We start from the raw sequence: 22,834 nt of genomic DNA, 5'->3' as shown, positions 1-22,834 counted from the left end.
TCTTAGGTAAGGTCAAGTTCAAGGAGTTCATCATCACCAAGCCCTTATTATATGAAATGTTAGAGGGACTTTTCTAAGAAAAAGAAAAAACATGTACAGTAACATGACAACAAACAGTTATTAACAGCCACACTAAAAAAACAAAAACTAAGCAAATAATTAGAACAGGAACAGAACCACAGGAATGGAGACCACATGTAGGGTTAGCAACAGGAGAGTGGGAGGAGGAGAAAGGGGAAAAGGTACAGAGTAAGTAGCATAGATGAAAATAGATGGGGAAGGCATGGATAGAATGGGAAATGTAGAAGCTAAAGAACTTATGACACATGGACATGAACTAAAGGGATTGTGGGGGAGAGGGTGTGCAGGGGATGAAGGGGGGAATGGGACAACTGTAATGGCATAATCAATAAAATGTATTTTTTAAAAATTGGACGAATTATATATTTCTTATTGTGCACCCAAATCAAAATTTGGAATTTAGGTGGATTTTTTTTATTAAAGACTATTTAAATTTTCAGATGGGAACAGGGAGAAAGAAACATTAATGCATGGTTGCCTCTAGTGCGCCCACTACTTGGGGGGGACCTGTCCAACAACCCAGGCATGTGCCCTACACTGGGAATCAAACCAGCAACCCTTTGGTTCCCAGACTGTCACTTAACTGAATGAGCCACACCAGCCAGGGCTGGTTTAGGCTTAATTTTTTCTTGAATTTATCAACTTTCTCATTTTTCTTTGCCAGAGTAGACCCAGGAAAAATGCAGCCCCCTTAAGATTTTTTTTCCTAACTTAATTACATTTAGCTTATAGCTTACTGCCAAAACACAAAACCTGAGAAGGTATTTCAGAAGTACACCAGTATTTAAAAGTAGCAGGCCTGTAATTCACAGGTAAGCAACTTTTTGATGTTTCCAATTATAAGTTTGGATTTTAGGAAAAAAGCCAAGACACCTAAAAATTAAAAGTTGTGCTTTACTTACCGACCCAGGATGATGAAGATGACTCAGAATACTTTATAGCTGTAGCATGTGGACGAAAATGGTTAGTAAAGTTTAATCTACAGTGAGTAAAACTAAGCAATAAAGATGAAGTTTCTTAATGTGAAAAGTGAACGACTGCCTCTTCCAGAAAGGAACTCTGCGGCAAACATTTTTGGAATAATGCTACTCGATAATTTGGCATCTTTTAAATACACTTTATTAAGGTCAGTTTTTAAAACTATTTCACTGATACAGAGAATTAATTCTTTACCCTCCCCCCCCCACTTTATGATGACAGTCGCTCTACTCAGTCCAGGAAAGGCTGCGCTTGCCCGACTCAGCGCTTCGTCAGAAAACCGCCCCTCGGCGCTGCACGCGGATGCTGACGTTGCTTTTGTGGTGCTGGACTCGGAGCACGAGCTCCTCCCCGACCTGCACCTGGATGGGATTATCCAAAACAACCGCAGCCTGTTTCCAGTGGGAGACCTCACTGGAAGTGTCCAATCGAATGTCGTCATCAAGGCACAATTGATACCAGAATGGAATGGCAGTCACGTGACCAGATTTACAAATGTGTACCTGGGAGAATTAAGAAATTGAAAATTTCATCAGAACAAATGAGTTAGTCAGTCTTTGTCTTTTTAGTCAATTTTACATCCAAATTTTATAAAGAAATATATTTAATTACCCAAATCAGATAATTTTACTCACTAATATTTATTTATCCAAGCCCATTTTTGGATATTGTTCAAAAAGAAATAACATTTAAATTTCCAAAGGCAGTGGCTAAACCAATTTTATGTACATAAAGTATTACCTAGTTTAAGATAATAATTCTGAATGTGTCAAGAGGAATTATTTTACATTACCTTCACTTGTCTGCTAGAGGTGTTCAAATAGGGAGTCATTAAATCCAGTCTTAAGAGCTCCACTGGCTTACTTAAAGGCACACAGGGCACTGAGGAGAGGTCCAGAAATGCACGGATGGGCACCTAAAGAGAGTACACGTTTTTCACTTCTACTCAATTCCTTTGGTGACCGAGGCTCAGCAACTCACTGCTCTGTACTCAGCTTTTAATATACAGCTTTTACGATACGATACTTTTTACCTCATTTAACCCAATTCCTGTATCCATCCTAAGGAACAAGGAATTTCATGATTCCAGTTTTACAGGAAGACTAAACAAACTAAGGTTTAGGAAGGTTAAGTCATTTGTTTAAATCGTGGTTTCAGTTTGCTTTGATGAAAGCAGATTAAATTTTTAATTAAGCCAAACAGCTCAAAAAGTTGAAACCAAGGATATGCTTGTGTGTGAAAGGTGAAATAACAAATAAATAGTATTACGTTAATTATTGAACTGTTTGAGAATATATGCCAAATTCAGCCAAACAACGTAACAGTGGATTTTGTTTGAAAAACAAAGTTTATAAGGCAGTGATTCTCAACTTGGGCTGCAAATTAAAATCACCTAGGGAGGTTTTTAAAAGTCTGGCTCTTTGGGCCACACATCAGAGATCTGGAGTTGAGATCTGGTTATCAGCAGTTCTGGAAGTACGGTCATGCGCTTAACCAGGGGCGTGTTCTGAGAAATGAGTCATTAGGTGGCTTTGTTGGGCAGGCAGCACAGACAGAGCGCCTTGCACACACCCGGGCCCACTACTGTAATGGTACGTGCTAGGCTTTCAACAACAGGCAGCACCGTAGCTTTTTTACATGCATCATCATAAATACACAAGGAATGCACGGTTCTATGACATCACCTTGGCTATGACATCACCAGGCAACAGGAATTTTTCAGCTCTGTGACAGTCCTATGGGACCACCGTTGGATATGTGGTACTTTGTTGACTGACAACATTATGGGGCACAGGACAATACGGTCAAGGTGGGGAACCCACTGCTATAAAGGGTCCCATCACTTCCGCCTCCTCATTTGAAATGAGGAGGAAGCGTTTAGAAAACGCCCTCCTGTATGAATGAAATGTTAGAGAGCAACAGAGGACACAGATACATCAGCCTCTCCCTGGATATCCTTGAAGGCACCTGACCTTCCCTAGGTAATTTTTATCCACAGTAAGTAAGTACCTTTGCTCCAGGAAACAGATTACTATCCTAATCCAGCTAAGCACAATAGACTGGATAACAGCCGCCTGGCTGAGCTTCTCTTTTAGAGAAGCTTCTCTTTATTAACACGTACCTGAAACTGGTTAATAAATGGTGCTATGTTTAATCCAAGAGTTCGTGAGGTTCCTTGAACAGCATTCTCTTCCACCAGTGTCTGGGATTCCACAAGCAACCCAAACATCAGCACATACTGAGGAAATATCTTGCCTCCAGATTGTAGCAAACACCTAGAGAAAGAAAAGCGTTTTGAAAAGCATCATTATGCCCTACATTTTATCAATACCAACAACTCAATTGTGATGAATTAGTGAGAAAAGGGTTAGCAAAATCCCGTCTCCTACAATTATCTTGGGTTCATCTTCTGTTTCCCTGGAAATCCCATAGGTTGAAAGTTAGCTGTGAGGTCAGCAACACTGCTATGATAAAAGAAAAATTAAACTATTAGTAAAGAGATTGCATCTGGACTGAGAGAACTGTGACCAAACCAGAAATGCCCAGTGGAAAGCCACACTCCCTTCAGGCCCCCCTGGAAATGGGAAGCTGTGCCCATGGGGGATGTTCATCCTTTGGGCCGTTTAGGGCTCTCAAGCCCAGGCAGCCCCCACACGCACACATCCAGTCTGTTCCCTCTCCCCTGAAAACTGTGGAAGATGTGAGAGGGCGGAGGACACTTGAAGGTACTTGAAACCAAATGATCATTTTCATTTGACACATTCTCAATTAAATATTAAATCCCTCAATTTTACTCGATAGTCCAAGCTGGTTCCAGGTGGGTGAGAAAAAAGCAGTAAAGAACATATTCCTGGGACAGCAGGGGGAATTTTAATATCCACTAAATATTAAATAATAGTATTTGATCGATGCTAAGTTTCTTGAATGTGATCATTTTGTGTTGTGTAGAGGAAAGCCTTTGTTCTAAGGAGACAAATGCTAATTGTTAAAACAAGGGCCCAAGATAAGCTAACAACTATCCAATGACTCAGCAAACAAAACAGTTGTCTAGTGTTCACTGTTACTACCTTTCTGTTTTTCTTAAATTTGGAATTCTGAAACTTTTCCAAATAAAAAGCTGGAGAAGTTGACAACAGGTACGCAGGCTGCTCTTGCAATGGCTTTCCGTTGTCACAGGAAGCCAACTCACAACCAGGTCCCCGATGGGCACAGAACGAGCAAGGAGAGCCAGAGGCGATTCCAAACTGCTGGGGCAGCAGACCGATCAAAACAAGCCAAGCTCCCAAAGCAGGGAAACCTGTCGTCACTAAATACAAGTACATGATCATATAATTGTAGTAAGTGCTCTACGCACATTAGCCTAAAAATGGACTCCACCCTGACACTAACGCTTTACTCATTTGTGTTATTCCTTTCCTGTTAACTTGTAACATTCTAGGTGAAGTCTGGTAGAAACTGAATCTCCAATAATTGGTAAAATTACAACTTAACAAAACTATACAGTTCTTTAAAAATATATATATGTATATACACATATATATACATATACCTCTCACCTAAACTCTTGTCAATACCTCTGCCAAATCAGATAAAATTTTAATCCCAAATAGCCACAAAAGTGTACCATTCTATGAAATCAGCAAGCTGAAATTTGATTTTTCCTTAGTCACCCAAACATCTTCTATTTTTACAGATCTCTACTTGTTTCCCATCTTATATAGAGGCAGCCAATCCCAGAGCAGGCTTTCTTCTTCACATCTACAGAGCAGGAGGGTCCATGGAGGGGCAACATCAGTAACACCAAGCACAGGAAACACCAGATCATGACCCACAAAAACCAACAGTTACATTTTTTTATTTTACCTGGATATTGCGGCTTTCTCCATTATTTCCTGCTGAATGAGCCCAGACGGCTCAATGACATCCAATATGATTATACTCCACAACTTGTCCGACTTTGGCCTTTGCAACACAGCAGATTCATCTTCCACGTGTCGCAACCAAAACTCAAGTGCTTCCTTAGGAAAGTGATTGGCTTCAGATATGAGGTCCAGAGTGACACGATGCTGGTCTTTCTCCACCGAACTGTAAGGCTTAACTCGCCCGAGGGTGCTGGCGATGACAGGCAGGACGGAGAAGCCTTCAGACACGTCTAACACATAGAAAGGCTCCGAGGCGCTGGGTGCAGGATCGGCCTGCCCGCTCCCGTGGCTCAGCTCGCCGTCCTGGCAGTGAGCCTCCATGGCCTGACACGGCCGCTCTGGAGTCAGGGAAGACAGCACTCTGCTCATTGCCAGTTTAAAGGCTTCGTGGTACGGAACGTTATTAAGCAGAGCGATTTCTGTGGATTCCAGTACACATGTCTGCTCCACAGCATCTGGTTTGCTGGTCTGCAGGTTAGCCAGGGCACTACAGAGTTCAGCCTCGTTTCCTAGAGAGAGCAAGTCTTCATTCTTGGTAAAACTTTTTCCAACATCCATTTCGGGTTCCGAACTGAGGACATTGACACTCTGGATTCTTAAGTAAAAGTCTTGACAAGACACTTCCATCATCACATGGTCCCCCGGCCTTACACAGTAGTCTTCATAAAAAAGAAGAAAAAAAGTTAGAGTGGATGAATGCAAGTGTTTACATAAGCCTTATGATCACATAAGCCTTAGGATCACATTTGTCCTCCCATTCCACCACCCCTCCTCATTTTTAAATCACTACAGGGAGGATTATATCCATTAATTCATTAGAATTAAGCAAATTAATGTATCCATTTCCTACCAAAAAAAACCTAGAAAAATCTCTCCAGCTTTACACAGGGAAAAACTGAAGTTTGAAGATTCAGTTAACAGCCAGCAAATTAATGTATCCATTTCCTACCAAAAAAAAACTAGAAAAATCTCTCCAGCTTTACACAGGGAAAAACTGAAGTTTGAAGATTCAGTTAACAGCCTGAAGAGATTCAAGAGCTACATTATTGGACCCTAACTATCAGTATTTAGTGCTTTTCCTACAATCATTAGGTACCCATTCATGTTCCCAAATTGGGGCTGGAGGAAGGGCCACAGGGAATTCTCAATCTTCTTTGGTAATGAAGCCAACCATAATAAGGAGAGATGAAATTCAGGGATTAATACCAAACCTCATTTTAGTTTAAAGGAACATTATTCTTTTCTGTAACAGTAATTTCTACAAGAGCAAAGTAGTAGTCAAAAGAACCTTGTCAGTAATACTTCTTAACTGACAGTCTTGCATATTTAGGAATCTGAAAATATAAGGAAACACTAAATCCTACAATAGACTTTATCATGCTCTTTTCCCTTAGCTTTCTCGATAAAACTTTAAAATGTGACTGTACATCCCTTCTCGGCCTTTTGGCTAAGATCAAGTGTAGTATCTATTCTTATCAGTTTAAAATGTGAATGTACAATCACAATACTTTATCAGCACTAGTCAGTTGAAAATATGAGTTGTTATTCTTATGTTTAAACATTTGAAATGTCCTTTCCCTAAAGATTAAAAAAAGACTATCTGTCATTATGGTAAGAGGCTTAGAATAAATCAACACAAATAGAAAATGCCACTTGGTAAGAGCCTGTCATAATCATAGCATCTTACATCCATTATCTCTAACAGCCCTCACAACAGTTCTGCAAAGCAGGCAGCATCCCCACTCTCACGCAGCACAAAACGAAAGCTCTGAAGGAACCAGCAAGGCCAGCCAGAGATCTGAATCCAAGCCACCTGACACTGTACTGGCCAACCCGCTGCACTGACTTGCAACTTAGTGACTGTGCCAAGTTAGAGCCTTGATTCGGACAAAGAGAAACAGCCCTTTGAAAAAGGTAGAATGTTTCTATGCAATACAACTGCGGTGAAATGGACTGAAACACATCAAACTGCTGGTAAAAAATATATATATTCTATACCAAAAAATACCTTCAACTTCCGCAGAGAAGCCCATGGATTTATGGACTCCCTAAAACTGCAAAATTTCGCACTTATATGAATGTGAACGTCCATGGCCTGGGCTCCACAGACCCCGCCAGGTTCTGTGAGTGGTAAGGACTGCTGAAAGAAAAACACTATTTTCCACTGCATTCCACTAAAAATGGACCAGCATCTCTCTTAGCTACAGGTAACTCGAGCACTCGGAGCTGCAGAAATGACTGAATGCTAGATCCTTCTGAGGGGCACAGCAGAGCTGTGTTTTAGTCTCTCTTCTCAACTGCATATATTATTTAAAACTGCTTTTAATACAGAAAAAGACAATTCTCAAAGCTCAGTCGCCCTTGACCAGAAACTTCGTATTCAAAGTACATTTTTTGACAATGACTCAAGTGTTTAAAGGGTTGAAGCAACACAGTTAAGAAAACAAAACAATTACATGAGATGATACCTGCAAGGTCTTGCACGGGGTAGACGGCCTGCTCCCAACACGTTTCCTCACTCGGACCGGTGCACAAGCTGTGTTCGTCATCCAGCTGCAGCACGAACCAAACCACGATAGCATCCAGCACGCCTTCTTTAATAACAGGAACATCAATTTTATCGGGTTTTCTAGTGGCAAGACTTTTTAATTCCTACAGAAATGTAAAAGGATTTCATACATTTAATACGTACGCGCCCCAGAAGCGTATCTCTCACTTTCCATTTCTGCGAGTTCTCAGTCCTGCCAGCCCTCAGCGGATCAGCACCTTGGCACACCTAGACCACTTAGGGCACCCCGGGCGGGAAGCTGTGAGAGGCGGACTGGCATGCCCCGCAGCTACTAAAAACAAGGAAGCAGACACACAGCACTGGCGTAGTTCTAAAGAAGCCCAAGAGGTACATACGGGGTGGGGAAGAGTCGGTTTACATGTGTGAGTACACAAAACACACAGGTTTTCCTTGTATTATTAGTTATTGTATTATTTTACATTTGAACCGTAAGCCTACTTCTGCCCCACTGTGTATTGCTGAATGAAGGCAGTGAATGGCAAAGCAATAGAGATTGTTTTGTTTTTTTCAAAAAGTGTGCGCGCGCGTGTGGAACAGAAAAGCGAATCTGAAAAGATGCACTTGAAACTGGTGACCTGGGTAAAGAAGGGCCTAGATTTTTAAAAAAAGGTATTTTTTCATTTTTCCTTTTCGCTTTTCTGTATTCTTAAAAGTATTAAACAGGCAGATACTACTTTTGAAACTAAAGCCTTAATAAGAGGTACTTTTTTTACGGTGGCAAAGAAAAATTAAAAACAGAAAAGCTAAAACTAAGAAAAGGATCACTTTGGGGCACTTTGCAGCTGCAATCACGTTGTTCTCCACTGGACTGAGTGCTATCAGAAATGAAACGTTCTTGAAGTTTGGCCTTGGTAAGCAGTGCCAAAACGTTCATTTAGCTCCGTACCACGTCAAGGAAAAGACAGTAACAATTAATAGGGGAAGCCTTTTGTTAAATTACAAAAGTCTTAGGCTAAAATGACCCTTGTAAAGGCTTCTGCCCCAGGTAGGCTTCATCTAAAAACGTATGTACTTAAACATTTAGCCTTACTTAAAGAGGTTAGAGAAGGACTTTCTGTAACTTTTCTTGATTCCTTTGGGCACTTTCCTTCGTCCATCACTCCCTTCCACCACTCAGCAACACCCACAGAGACGCCAGGTGACCAACTTGACCTGGCTTGCCCAAGACTGCCCCCACATCTCAGGAACCTCCCAGTCCCGGGCAAGCTGAGATAGATGGCTGGACCCCCTAACGATCCTACAACGCAGAGATACGGACTACTACATTTTGTTTAACCTGAACTTTTTTTTTTTACCTCAAGACTGTTGAAATCCACTGTCATAATTTCAAAGCACTCTGTCAAAGCCAAATACCCTCCAGGAACTCGGCTCATCTTTTCAGTTGTATAAGGTTCACTTGTTTCTTCGGAGTCTGCAGAAGAATAAGCTGGACTCCGAAATTTCACACTTGCTGGCAAACAGATCCCAGCAATGTTCTTCACACCCACCCTGGTGAGGGAGGAAATAAGAGGGGGTCAGGAGAAAGGTGGGGTTCTTTTTATTAGAATAAAGTTAGCACCATCTAATATTGAATCTTACGAAAATGAAAATTTCAGAGACAGTTTTCTTAAATACAATACCTAGACCTACATTAAAATTTAAGAACTTCTGCTCATCAGAAGACACCTAGTAAGAAAAAAGGCAAGCTGAGTAGAAAATATATGTGATACATCTATTTAGCAAAGGATTCATATCTAGAATATATTTTTGAATTCCTAAAAATTAATAAAAGAAAAAAAAATTGGGAAAAGAGTTAAGACACTTCACAAAAGAGCATATCCAAATGGCCAAAAAGCATATCAAAAGTTGTTCACATTCATTAGCCATCAGGGAAATAAAGTTAAAACCATACTACACAACCACCAAAAGGGGGGAAATAAATAGTCTATACAAAGTACTGGTGAGCATACAGTCTCATACACTACTGGAACCAATATAAAATAAAATAAAAAAAACACTTGTGGGAAACTTTCATAGTATCTTTTCAAGGTGAACATATCAGTTTTGAAACCTGGTGTCTGACATTTCTACCTTTAGGAATATGGCCCACAAAAATTAACACACATGATCACAAGAATGTTAAAGGATGTTTATAGCTGTACTATTATTTCCAATGCCCCCCCAAAACTGGATATAACCTACATGTCCATCTGCAGTAAAATGGACAAATGCATCATGGTGTGTTCATACAATGGCATACTATACACAGCAATGACAATGAACAAGCTATACACCAGAACATGATGTGTTGGACAAAAGACAAAAGAAAAGCACACGAAAAATACTGCATGATTCCATCTGTATGAAATGCAAAACAGGAAAAACAACCGATGGCGTTACAAGTCAGAAAACTGGCAACTCTTGGGCGGGGGTAGGGGGTCTAGGATTACACTATAGTAAGAAATCTCAGCAAGATACACCCTAGCTTTTCTGGTGGACAATTCAGCAATGTGTCTCTATAGTCTGAAAGCTCATACCCTTCAACTCAGCAGTTTTATTATTAAGGAAGTTATCCCAAGAAAATACTAAAGAGAGATCCACGGGGACTAAGAACAAAGATATTTACCACTGTTCTTAAGAGCAGAAAAGTGAAAACCAATCTTAAAATCCTAAAATCTGCCCTGGCTGGTGTGGCTCAGTGGATTGAGCACTGGCCTGCAAACTCAAAGGTCGCCAGTTTGATTCCCAGTCAGGGCACATGCCTGGGTTGTGGGACAGGTCCCCAGTGGGGGATGTGCAAGAGGCAACCACACATTGACGCTTCTCTCCCTCTCTAGAAATAAATAAACAAAATATTCAAAAATAATTCTAAACTCTGAAAACGACACTAGAAACTGATTTTAAAAATACACGAAGCAAATTTATTAACACAAAGAGGTTCACAAAGGAAAAGCAAACATATTTACTGATACTTTTAAAATAAAATTTAATTTACACACACACACTTACACAGAGCTGATATCCAACCAGTATACTCTAACTCTGCCGGTGTGCTGACTAAGGCCACTGTCCATCTGGTCAGTGCACTGTGCCCCGCCCAAACCCTAAACATTTTTACTTACCACCTTGCAATATGCACAGAAAAGTATAAGGAAGAAAATGTAGCAAAGACGAATAGTAGTTACCTACAGTAGTTATCAGGATGATTTTTATTTTATTCTTTTACTCATCAGTATTTCCTAAAATACTTGTATGTTACATTTAGCACTACTAACTTATCGAGAGGGGGGACTCCTTAAAAACTCCTAAGAAAATCTGGATCAATTATTTTAGCAAAACAAAATATTCACTAATGCTCACAAAAAATGTAACCAAGAAGCTTCCATAACTAAAAAAAATGATCTGTCATTGTTTAATCAGTAAATCTCAGCAACTCAAGGATAGAAAGGTCCTAAAAATTTCGTTCCCCTCCACCACAAAACATTATAATATCCATAAAGTTACTGGGAAGAAAAAATGAGAGAAATAAATTAAAACTAAAATTATCTTCATATTGGTAATTTTTACTTTACTTGCATCTAAAATCAATGAACTTAATATTTTCCTACAAGAATCTATCACATATCAAAAGGATACTAAGTTACATCAAAATTAATTTTCCACTAGAAAATTGAGCTGGTTTTAATCCTAGAATCCCTAGGCTTTAAAAAACTCAAAAAGAAAATTAAGACCAGAATAAACATGAATTTAGAGATCAGGAAACTTTCAACTGTCTTCCAAATAAACAGTCATACATAACCATTAAGGCACGGTCTACTCCCTAAAATCACAATTCTTTACCATCTGCTGTGTAAACCCTCACTCACCTGTGATGCCTTCTTATCTCTGCACACTCCACTGCCATGCCGAACATGACAGCACCTGCTGGTATAACTTTCCCATACTTTTCACAATTACCATCTTCACCTCTGGGCTAAAAATGTAACAATAAAAATCAGATTCAGTTACATGTACACAAAAATACCTGCGTATGATGACAAGCTATAAAAATAAGAAAAAGACTTTATGTATGCATTTTTATATATTGTGTATATATAAAATTTTAAAAGATTTTATTTATTTATCTTTAGAGGGGAAGGGAAGAAGAGAAGGAGAGAAATATCAATGTATGGTTGCCTCTGGTGAGTTCCCTGCAGGGAACTGGCCTGCAACCCAGGCACGTGCCCTGACTGGGAATCAAACTGGCGACCTTTGAGTTCGCAGGCCAGCACTCAATCCACTGAGCTACACCAGCCAGGGCTATATATTGTGCATATATAAAATTTTTAACAGTACAAATAGGAAGGGAAGGAGAAAGGGGAAGAGGGGGAGTTACAAGGGTGTAAGTATGAGGAAAGCAAAAAACTTTTGGATATAACTCACTGAAAAGCCAAAATCACTATTACCTCCTTGAAAAACAAACTATTCTTCTTTTCAATGTTTAATTAGATATTTTAAATCCAAATTAATTTCTGTAAGCAGTGAATTCTTATTACATGTTAAAATCATTCCATTCATAACATGTATTATATAAACCAAATCTACAATTTGTGGGCTACAGTAAAGGATTTTAATGCAAAATGTAATGTGGTAATTACAAAAGTTAATTCTGTCCAATTAGTAGCCTGGGTTCAACTACTACCTTAAAACCATACCAAGTCATCCCTGACCAGTAGCTCAGTCAGTTAGAGCATCGTATGCCAAGGTTGCAGGTTCGATCCCTGGTCAGGGCACATACAAGAATCAACCAATGAATGCAGAAATGGGTGGTACAACAAATCAATGTGTCTCTCTCTCCCTTCCTCCCCCCACCATCTCTCAAATCAATTTAAGAAAAGAAAACAAGACAGCTCTCACTATCCACTCTTGATAATCTGCAGAGAGGACTGTGAGACTGAAAGTACTTCCCTTTCCGACCTTACTCAAGAATCCAATAGTTCCTTCACTACCTAGTCTCAATTTCCATGCATTCCTCCCCGGACCATTTTTTGGCCTGAACACCCCATTTGTACACACAAATATATAATACATTGTTATTAAATGTTTTATATATGAGTTTCTTTCCAGTATGGGCTCGATAAATATCTGTTAAAATAACAAATTATTAATCCAATTTAAGAATTTCCATGCTGCTTACCTTTGGCTGCAAAAGTAAATGCTCCCATGCATGAATCAAACTCTCCACAATTCCTTCTCCAAATAAACCTGCATCGACAGTTTCTGTTACAACTAGGGACACTCTATAGAACGATTTTTTAAAGATACATGTAAGTAAAATATCATGCTATTTATGTAGATGTCAAAGCTGAGAGAAAAAAGGAAGAGTATATTATAGGAACAGTCCACATGTAAAATTTCCCAACACATTTCATTTTTAACATCTACTCTTGAATCTTGAAGAACTTGACTCTAATGTTCTTCAGGCTCCTCTGAACACCATGGACAACTTCTGGAGGGCCAGTGGGGGCGGGGAGCACAACCTTCACTTGACCCTGCTGCCTGCTCAGACTATTCTTCCATTGCCTAAATCCTAAGAGTGTTCATACCCATCACCTTTACCAGCCTTTCTCCTAAACGGTGACTAACTGGACTTCTGTCCCTAACACTCTGTAAAAATACTCTGCATCACCAACGACTCTCCTCCTACTGATCAAAATGAATAGTCTTTCTCCATTTTCATTTTTGATCTACAAATAACATCCAACACACATAAGAGGTCCTGCCTCTCAAAATCCTTCTCTGCCTTCACTGCCTGTGTTTGGCACTAACACGCTGGTTGGGCCTCTCCTGAGACTTCTCTTGCTTTACTGATTTTCCCTCTGTTCATTTTTTCTTTCCAGAAAACTTCACTAGGAGACACACCAAAATGATTTGTGCCTTCTCTGAACTGCTTCAGCACTTATTGTATTGTTCATTGGTATATTCAGAAGATTAAAAAAGAGTTTCATTACCATTCCTTATCTTCCTGTGTAGACTGTAGGTGCCTTGAGAACAAAAACAACTTGGGTATTCCCGACTATGCCTAACCCCAGTATTCTATTTATACACAAATTTTTCAGTATTTTTGATTATATACATTTACAAAGTGGAAGGTATCACAAACATCTATTCTAACATCTTAAAGTGTCTAGATTTACTCAAGGTCAAAATAAATTAAAAACCCAATCTGTACTGGAATCTATATCTTCTGATTCAAAGTCAGTAGATCCTTCCACAACACTGTCTGTGAGAAAAGTGTTAATTAAGTTAAAGTAACTTTGATTCATGCTATGGACTGAATTATGCAACACCAAAGTCCGTGTTGAAGTCCCAAGCCCCAAAGTCACTGTATTTGGAGAGTCTTTAGGAGGTAACTGAGGTCAACTGAGAGCCTAAGGGTGGAGACAACTGATGGAACTGGTGTCCTCGTCCAAGCAGAAGAGACACCAGTGGCCTCCTGCTCTCCTCACATGCACAGAGGAAGGCCATGTGGGAACACAGCAGGGAGGAAGCCGCCTGCAAGCCAGGAAAAGAACTCTCACTAGAAACCAAATTTGCCCGCACCCTTGATAATGGACTTCTAGCTTCCTAAACTATGAGAAAATAAGTGTCTGTTGTTTAAGCCACATAGTCTGCAGGCGAAGACAATTCGGGACACTGTTTATTTCTATTAAATGGGTATAATATGTTTTGACAGTCTACTAGGACTTCCTTCTATTTCATGACAACAAATGTAGGGACAGACCACTGAAAAGCATAAGTATTATGTAAATATAAATATTATTATACACATAAGAAAGACTTTTTAAAATCATAGTCCAAATGACAAGAGTATAAAGCACTCTTTCAATATAAACTTAAGTAAGATGAGAAGAGAGATTACCCAGAAGGAGGAGTAAAGCAAGTGCTACTAGAGAAAACCCCACCTAAAATGAGAATGCTGGACCAGATGACTTCGAATCCCTTCCAGCTCTAAATTCCATCATCCCCATGACAGGATCAAAGGCTAGGATTTACTGTAGTCAAAGCTGTTTAAAGAGTCCAAGCCATTGAAAGCTGAAACTCCCCAAACTTCTAATTTAGCCAAGGATATTAACACAAATTATAATATGGGTATCAAGGCTGACCTACTCATGTATTACTTTACTGAAGAATTTTTAAATAGTTATTAACCACCCAGGAGGTATTATTCATTTTTACGACCAGAACGCTAAAATTAACAAAGGTAGAGTAACTTGCTAAAGGTCAAGTTCATTTATTAGGTCCCTTGCCACAAATTTTTCTCAAGATCTTTAAATAGTTATTATCAAGAAATATGACCTTATTTTGAAAACTCATCTTATGCTAAACTACCCTATTTCCATAACTTTACAATATAAAGGTTTTAGCATTTTTGTTTAGACTAGAAGCCAGAAATGTAAATATCTTACTTCTTTAAAACATTAAATGGAGGATTATAAATACATTAAAATCAGAAAACATTAAACAGAGGAAATTAGTTTACATGATATTACCTTTCGGGAATGTGTTTCGGAATCTCTATGTCAAGCGACTTCATGTGTAAGAGTGTGATCCCTGATGCCATCTTGTTCGCTGCCACGACATCGCAGGCCAGCTCGTACATGGTCTGGGACAGCTCGCAGGCGTACACCGTGTGCGCGCCAGCTCTCTTAGCAAACATGCTACAGGGGAAGAGTGCTCCATCAGGAAACCACAGTCCGCTGCATTCTCTCAAATGTTAGCGGAACTGTGATCCTCAGACACTTAGATACTTTTATTCTTTAATACCACCATTATTTATTCCATATTAAAAATGAATTAATATTCTTGTCAAGGTAAAAGTTATACAATAAATCATAACATCCACCTGATCAAGAAGACACAATTGGTGCAAAGAATGCTAATGGATTTAAATAACTAGATTCAAGCCAGAGTGCTAATGTAAAAAAATGCTACTAAAATTCACTATTCAAAATTTCAATAATAACTTCAAAATTTTCTTAGAAGTTAGGTCCAGTTTCTTGATAAAGTAAAAGTTATAGTAAAAAATACAGTAACAGTTGCATGAACAATCATAACAAAACTATGTGAAAAATGTCCTAGCTGGTGTGGTTCAATGAATTCAATGCCGGCTGGTGAACCAAAAAGTTGCTGGTTCCATTCCCAGTCAGGGCATATGCCTGGGTTGCAGGCCGGGTTCCTGGCTGAGAGCCTGATAGAAGAAACTGATTGACAACTGATTGATGTATCTCTCACGCATCAATGTTTCTCTCCTTTCCCCTCTCTCTAAAAATCTTTAAAAAGAGATTATGACAAATAAATTAATCTCTAGTTTTAAATTCCAAAGTTAATTATGCCATATGATAAAAAATCTTTACATTAGTATACATGCATATGTAATTAAAGCACAAGTACAACAAACCTTAGTATTCCAGTTCCTGCTCCAATGTCCAAAACACTTTTGGATCCCAAACAAACTGCCTTTTGGATTGCTGCGTTATAAATCGTATTCCTTTTGGTGTCATTAAGCATGATAAAGTGCCAGCGTTCTACCAACCAATTTGCAACACGATAAAAATTCTCCTTTGCATCACTGAAATCAGGGTTTAGCTTCACCGCTTTATGGAAATACCCGGCTGCTTCATCTCTAAAGCCCATCCTAGAGTGAAAAAATGCCAGACAAGACATTCAACTACGTGCTATCAATTCCAGGGCCTTTGTTCGTCCCACTCGTCTGGCCTGAGAATGCCTCACCTGCACCCCAATCCCACTCGACCCAGTGCCATCTCCCTTGGGAAGCCTTCAGTGAGAACGCAATCCTCAAGCACTTCTTTCTCTTCTGAACCCCTATTATATTTATGCATCCCAGGACACTAACAAGTGCTCAACTAAAAATTACTATTGTACTACAGTATATCAGAAGCTCTCAAAGTCATCCTTCATTTAACCAACCTAATAGAACACCAGTGCTTTTTAACACCATTCTCTCCATAAAACCTACTAATGCCTGTATCTAGTGGGCCCCCTGTGAAGTATCCAATCATTTGTGGACCAGTACAGCTGTACCGCACGTGATTAGTATGTAGCTCACACATCAGATTTCAGCAGCACCCGAACTAGTCCAAACTCTCTTCAACAAGTCAGTTCCCTGAACACATGTGTGGATTCACAGCAATGTCAATCTGCTATTCAGATTTCTAAATGTGTAGTCTCAATGTCTGTGTTTATCTGTCATTGACTGGTAATTTGTAAATCAGAACCAGTGTGTGCTCTACACACTGAAAAGGACTGAGCCAGCAAAACCATTTACACCCAGATTTCTTCACAAGCACCTTGAAGCATTCTGTAAATTTTAAAGAAACTGAATCAGACTATTCATTCTGAGTATGGTTTGAGCAAAAAAAGGGAACCGCACTCAAACAAAAGGCAAAAGCCTTATGTCAAATGATAGGCACTCGTGTTATTTTTAAATATCTTGAAGATGGAATTGTTTTATTCTTATTCTGCAACTGCCGTAACATGCAGTGAGAGATATATTATATGCAATCATTATTTGTGGAGACCAGAGCAACGAGTATTTGAAAATTTCAAAATATCAGTGACCTGTTGAATCAATGCCAAGCCTGCATCTAATAATTTCCTCGGTTTGCCCTTCCCTTAGGCTTGATCCGTAATAATTCAGTTTTCTTAAACCACAATGCTAATCTACAAATAGATGATCCACTCAAAGTGTACCTCATATGGAAACACTCAACATGTGTGTCAACAATATCAGCACACTATAAGAATGCCTTTTTTTTCTTCCTAATCAGGAAGAAAAAACATCTTCCTGATTAGCAATTTAATATTTTTTTAATCTGATGAGTGGCTAACGCAAGGATACAAAAACAAGACACCCCCCACACAAATTTCATTTCACAAATAACTGTCAGGAAAGGAAGCTATCGTTTACTCGGGAAATCTTTTTCCCTGGAACAGTGATTTTTTCGGTGGGAAGTCGGTCATGCCGTCTGGATGAGAAAAGCAGAACAAAAGCTACGAACCACTGTCCTAAAGAGCAGAGGACAACCGTTTAGCAAAAGCCACATTCACACTATCACAAACTCCGAACTGCCCAGGGTCCAAATTCAAAATGTTGTATAGTTCCATCTCCCCAGAGCAAATTAACACCAAGATATTTTTTTTCTCATTGACTGGTAATTGCTTAGGCTAATGCCTTACAAAAACAGGTCACCAAGAAGTACAATCTGCCAAAAGTATGTAGAGCTCCAATTTTCTGTTAAACTGAATTATTCTAAAACATAAGTCTTAAAATGTGATGATCATCACACACACATCATAACTCTGGAGTTCTGTAAAGTAACTCTACTTACATAAACTAAAGAAAACTTCAACATTAAAATGTAGATTTCTAACTGATGTGAAGAGTTATTTAAAAACATTTTTAAACTGAATTTCATTTAAAGGGAGAAGGGCTGCTGATGTGCAGAGACGGATTCCGGGGATCAGGGTCCGGACAGTGCGAACCAACAAGCTCCAGGCGACAGTCTGCCTTATCTTCCCAGTTACTCTCATGCTCTGCAACTGGAAACTCAGAAACATTTGTTTCTTAAAGGAGTACTCATTTCCCTCCCCCAGGCATTGCAACGAAGACTCTTAAACTATAAAGTGGTTACATTACCGGGGCTGACTAATAAAGTCTGACAAAGATATTTCTTATACCTCTTTCATAGAAAAATACCTAACATGACCAGGTGACCAGAGCAGTAACAATACCAGAGGACAACTGTTGGAACCTGTAAAATGATCTTACTATATAGCACAGAGCATTATAACAGTGCTTCCTAAACAAGAATTCCCCCTTTACTGTGTACAGAGAGGTGAAACCAGATTTACTGAAACAAATTCAAAACAAAAACTTTTGCTTTTTATCAGTTTTCCTAATTATAAAGTTTCTATGGAGACTAGACAGAAATTCCAACAGCCGATTTCTGCAAGTTGTAGAGTACAACCTACGAGTTCCCTGGCGAGGCACACAGGACCTCGTGGTTCTCTGCCATCCCATGAACCAGGGTTAGGTCCTCTCCCACCAGGCCTGGACCTCAGCCCAGTGCGGGGCACTCCTCCTGAGACTCTCGCTCAGCCTCAGGGACAGTGGCTATCACACACTGTTACTACATATTATGTCTGCTATTCCTATATTCTTCTGAGTTTACATTTTACTAGCCAACCCCTCATTACTCTGATCCTGTTATAATTAATAATTCTTTATACTTTAAACTTTCCCTGTTCAAATTACTTTACAAGGTATCCCTGGTCCAGACTGAGGCAGGATAACTCTTAACAAGTGATCGGAAATCACGACGCACCTGAAGAGATGCTCCCCCATGCTGTTGCAAATCACTTCGTCGTCAGGGAACAGTTCCAGGGCTTGCTCATAGCAGCCAAGCAGGTCTTGCGTTCTGCTGATCGCATCCAGCTCTTCAGCCCATCTGAAGAGTGTGTACTGAAAAGTTTCCTTTACAAAAGAGAAAATAGCAAGACGGTCGATGACAAAAATGATGAAGGAATACACAATACAGGTTGAAGATTCCTCAGAGAACCAAACCTAACTATAATCGATCACCTTAAATTTAATTTAGCTTTAAAAGACACTGTTAAACAAACAAATACATAAATGAATTAAGTGTGACCACCTTAACACAGTTTAGTGGTCTAAACTCTCTCAATTCCTAGCTGCCATTTCACATTCTCCACCTACCTCTTTTGAGGGCAGGGTTCCTGTATTTTGGGAGTTCTTCCTAGGTCTTCTCTTTTCTCGTCCATTCCCAGTGCATTAACTATCGCCCATGTATTGATGGATGCCACATCAATTCAATACATTTCCAACCATGACCTTCTTCTGAACCTCAGACTCATAACACAACTTCCTATCAGCAATACCTTTCAACCAGGGATTGCTCCCTCAGTTATCTCAAATTCAGCTCAACTCAAATATATCCTAAACAATCAGTGTGCAGAGAAGAGTATGAACATAAATCCTGTTCCTACCCTCACCGAGGCCTCGTTATGAAAATTTTAACATACGATTTGAAAGAACGCAAAATGTTCTAAAAGAACCTACCATATTCCTCTCGCACAGGATATAAGGTTAAGGTACCACCTGGTTGCAAACCATGAAGTCACCTTGCCACCTTAATTCCAATACAATTAGTTTCAAACCCAGCCTCTTCTCCCTCAATTTCTTTAAATCTGTCGCATCCTCTCCTTCCCCAGTGTTGCAAGAGAATCTGGCCCTTCGAACCACTTGCTGGACTACAGCAGCCGCCTCCCACTGTCACCCCCTCTCCACCTGCACCTCCCTCCTGACACTCCCCACGCTGCCACACTGCGTGGGGAGAGAAGGCTTTGGTCATTCTGGCTTCGTCCTGGACACATTTCACATCATCTTCATGATCTTCCACAGAAGAGTTAATACCTGAAACTGAATTCTGATAAAGTTTACTTTACTAGAAAGCCAAGAATAGGGTATGATGGGGGAAAGCACAGATTATATGGAATTGGTCAATAGAGAATCAATAAGTAAGTAGGCTAGTGTGGCTGAAGTGTCGGTCTGGGGGTAGAGGGAGTAACAGGAAATAAGACTAAAGAGATGGGTATTTTGCAAAGGCCTAGGACAAGAAATAGGGACTTTGTTCTGCAAAAACACAGAGCCAGTTACTGAATACCAGGTATTGAAATACAAATTTTAGATATACTTTTAATACACATTAAGTATCTATAAAAAAGGTATTATCCCTGTTTTATAAGAGGAACTAAGGAACAAGGAATAGAGAAAAAGCACTGGAAATTATCTATTAAACACATCACTTAGTCCTGAAATTTGCACTAAGTTTATGTGAACTACAAATGTCTAACAGCTACTGATAACTACTGAATGGGGGTCAGGGATGTTGCTAAACCTGCTGCAGTGCACAGGACCACCTCCACAACAAAGAATGATCCCATCCAAAACCTCAGCAGCACTGAGCTTGAGAGACCCTAAGTAAAATAAAGTAGCTTAAGGTTAAAAATTGAATGCATAATTAAATTATTTTCGCAAAATTAGATTCTAACTTGAAAAAAATGTACAGCATTTCAACATATTAACTATCACAGATAATCCAATAACTGAACCTAAGCAATGCATCATCAAATGAATACTTCAGGTTAATTCCAAAGTTTATTCCACTACAGAAACCGACAACATTGCTTCTGCATACAGTAGGCACAAGTGCAAAGGCCCTGAGACATGTACAGCTGGAATTCAATTTAGGAAGTGGGTGAGGATCACCTGAGGCCTCACGTGCAATATGGCCTTTGAAAGTTGACTGAGTAGGAAGTTTTGAAATAGAGAAATGATGTCATCTGACTTTTGTTTAAAGCTCTCCCTAGCCTTACTGAGATAGACCGCAGGAGAAAACCTAGCTGCGAGCCTATTTCAAGGATCAACAGGGGATGCCTGAAGCTAAAACCAGGATAGCAAAGGACAAGGTGGGGAGAAGTGCTAAGATTCCGGATACATTTTTAAGGTGGAGCAGAGAGGATTTCCTAATGGGCTGGCTGTGGTGCGAACAAAAGGAGTCAAGATTGAACCGTAAATATTAATAGCACCTCTAGCCCCCCAACTTAGCCCCTTCTCCCAACTTATTTATGCATTTATTGACTTTCACGAGGACAGAGGATCTGCCAGCAAGTGAAAGAGGGGCTCTCCTCACCTTCACGTCGTCTTTCAGCTCGGGCGACAGGCTGAGCACCAGCAGGTAGTGGGCGTAGGCAGTGCCGAAGTCCTGGGCGCGCAGGCAGTGCTCTGCGCTCTGCAAGGACCGCGACACCAGCTGGTCCCTCCCGGATCCCCCCGAGGCACTCCCGGCGGTCCGGCGGGGCCTGGGCCGCGAGTTCGACATGACAGTCACCACCCTCAGCACTGAGCTAGTGGAACCGAAGGGCAGATGCTTTGGTAAACGAAACAAGAAAACTACTGCGAAGGCTACACGTCCACGAGACTAACTAGAGCGCGAGAAGCGAAGAAGACACCCCTCTGCAGCCAGGGAGCGTGCCCACCTCCGCCAAGAAGAAGCCCCGCCCCCTCCGACCCGCGGACTACCCAAACCGCGGACGCGCACCGTCCGTAATTACAGACACTGGTGGGCGGTGCACGCTACGCAAACGTCTGCGCGCCCCACGTCGCGACCCACCCCCTTCCGTAGGCAGAGACGCGCGGGGTGGCCACTGCGCGTGCGCTAAGGGGATGGTGAGTGAGGGCGTGTCTCAGTCTCGCGCCCTTTTTATTCCATGGCTGAAACCAGAACTTTCTCTCCCCCTTCCCTGGCCTTCGGGACTGTGTGGTGGGTGGGTAAGAGGAAAGACCGTCAGGCGTTGGTGGTGATGCTTCAGGCTTTTGGTTGGTGATGCACCAAGTCTCAAAATGGCAAGACTGGAAAGAGCCCCGGAGATAACAGAAGCACCTTGGATGTGGTGGAGGGAATGCTTACACTGGCATTATTTTGTCACCCTCACAAAACCCTATAAGGTGGGCCCTTGGATCATGTTCGTCTTAAAGACAGAAAGGGGGGCATCCTGCGATGTACTTGCCCAAGATCACACAACCAGTTAGTGCCACAGACATGGCTCAAACCCGAGTCCCGCGACTGCCTGTTCAGTTGTTTTTAAGTGGACTTAGGGTTCAATCCATAGAAAAAGTTTTTCTGAGATGTGGCCCCTAAGAGATAGATTCTAAACTTTAGAGGGGAACGGACATAGGAAACACAGCTTAAAAAGTCAATTTTGTTCCTGGTTTCGGACATGTTAACGGTGAATATTTTCCTTAACAAGAAACAAACAAAAAGCATTTCTGTAAATCAAACTAAAACTGGAGGCCCCTTCCAAAGTCCATCATCTGCAGGACTTTTTACCTTCTCTTTTGATCTGGTTATCTGAGTCAGCCTTCCTCTGAGTCAGCCCACCTACCTATCTCTAAATCCTAATCAGCTCTTGAGAGGTCAGATCACTAGCTTGTGATCCTCAGAGGCAGAATCTATTCTTAAGCGTTGTTTGACTTTGCATCTAGTGAAGTCCAGATCAAAGTAGGGAGTCAAATATTTTTAAAATTTTGATGGAACGACCTACCCCCGCCCCTGCTCTAGGTTTTGCATGCAGACATTCCCAACCATTTCAGGTCCTTATTTCTCTCACGTCTTCAATGACCACTTTCTCTACTAAGCAATTTAAGATTTAACTGTGTTAT

The 22,834-nt window shown here is 40.5% G+C and overlaps 1 protein-coding gene and 1 pseudogene across 1 annotated transcript; one reads left to right on the top strand and one right to left on the bottom strand.

The window, feature by feature from the left end:
• Positions 1-1,182: 1,182 nt before the first annotated feature.
• On the bottom strand, positions 1,183-21,727 carry PRMT9 (protein arginine methyltransferase 9). Its single transcript, XM_037058433.1, has 12 exons — positions 21,306-21,727; positions 18,918-19,066; positions 15,971-16,207; positions 15,063-15,230; positions 12,707-12,809; positions 11,397-11,503; positions 8,847-9,039; positions 7,451-7,634; positions 4,924-5,641; positions 3,182-3,335; positions 1,853-1,975; positions 1,183-1,562 (listed from the first exon to the last, which is right to left on the bottom strand). The coding sequence occupies exons 1-12, from the start codon at positions 21,492-21,494 to the stop codon at positions 1,332-1,334; spliced, it is 2,556 nt and encodes an 851-aa protein (XP_036914328.1). The 5' UTR covers positions 21,495-21,727; the 3' UTR covers positions 1,183-1,331.
• Positions 6,410-6,560, top strand: LOC118995617 (uncharacterized; annotated as a pseudogene).
• Positions 21,728-22,834: the final 1,107 nt, after the last annotated feature.

This window comes from Sturnira hondurensis, unplaced genomic scaffold (genome assembly GCF_014824575.4).
Source record: "Sturnira hondurensis isolate 20B ecotype Veracruz unplaced genomic scaffold, ASM1482457v3 Scaffold0010128, whole genome shotgun sequence".
In the NCBI taxonomy this organism is placed as follows: domain Eukaryota; kingdom Metazoa; phylum Chordata; class Mammalia; order Chiroptera; family Phyllostomidae; genus Sturnira; species Sturnira hondurensis.
The sequence above is the reverse complement of the archived record's forward strand: the minus strand, read 5'-3'. Positions and strand labels throughout refer to the sequence as shown.

Bases quoted from the DNA above. Each gene is read 5' to 3' on its own strand.
- PRMT9 (XM_037058433.1), bottom strand. From the start codon at position 21,494: ATGTCGAACTCGCGGCCCAGGCCCCGCCGGACCGCCGGGAGTGCCTCG. The intron at 9,040-11,396 runs GTGAGTGAGGGT...CTCCCTCACCAG, and splicing joins GAGATAAGAAGGCATCACAG to GGTGGGTGTGAAGAACATTG. The intron at 5,642-7,450 runs GTATCATCTCAT...TTTTTTATGAAG, and splicing joins CCCCGTGCAAGACCTTGCAG to ACTACTGTGTAAGGCCGGGG.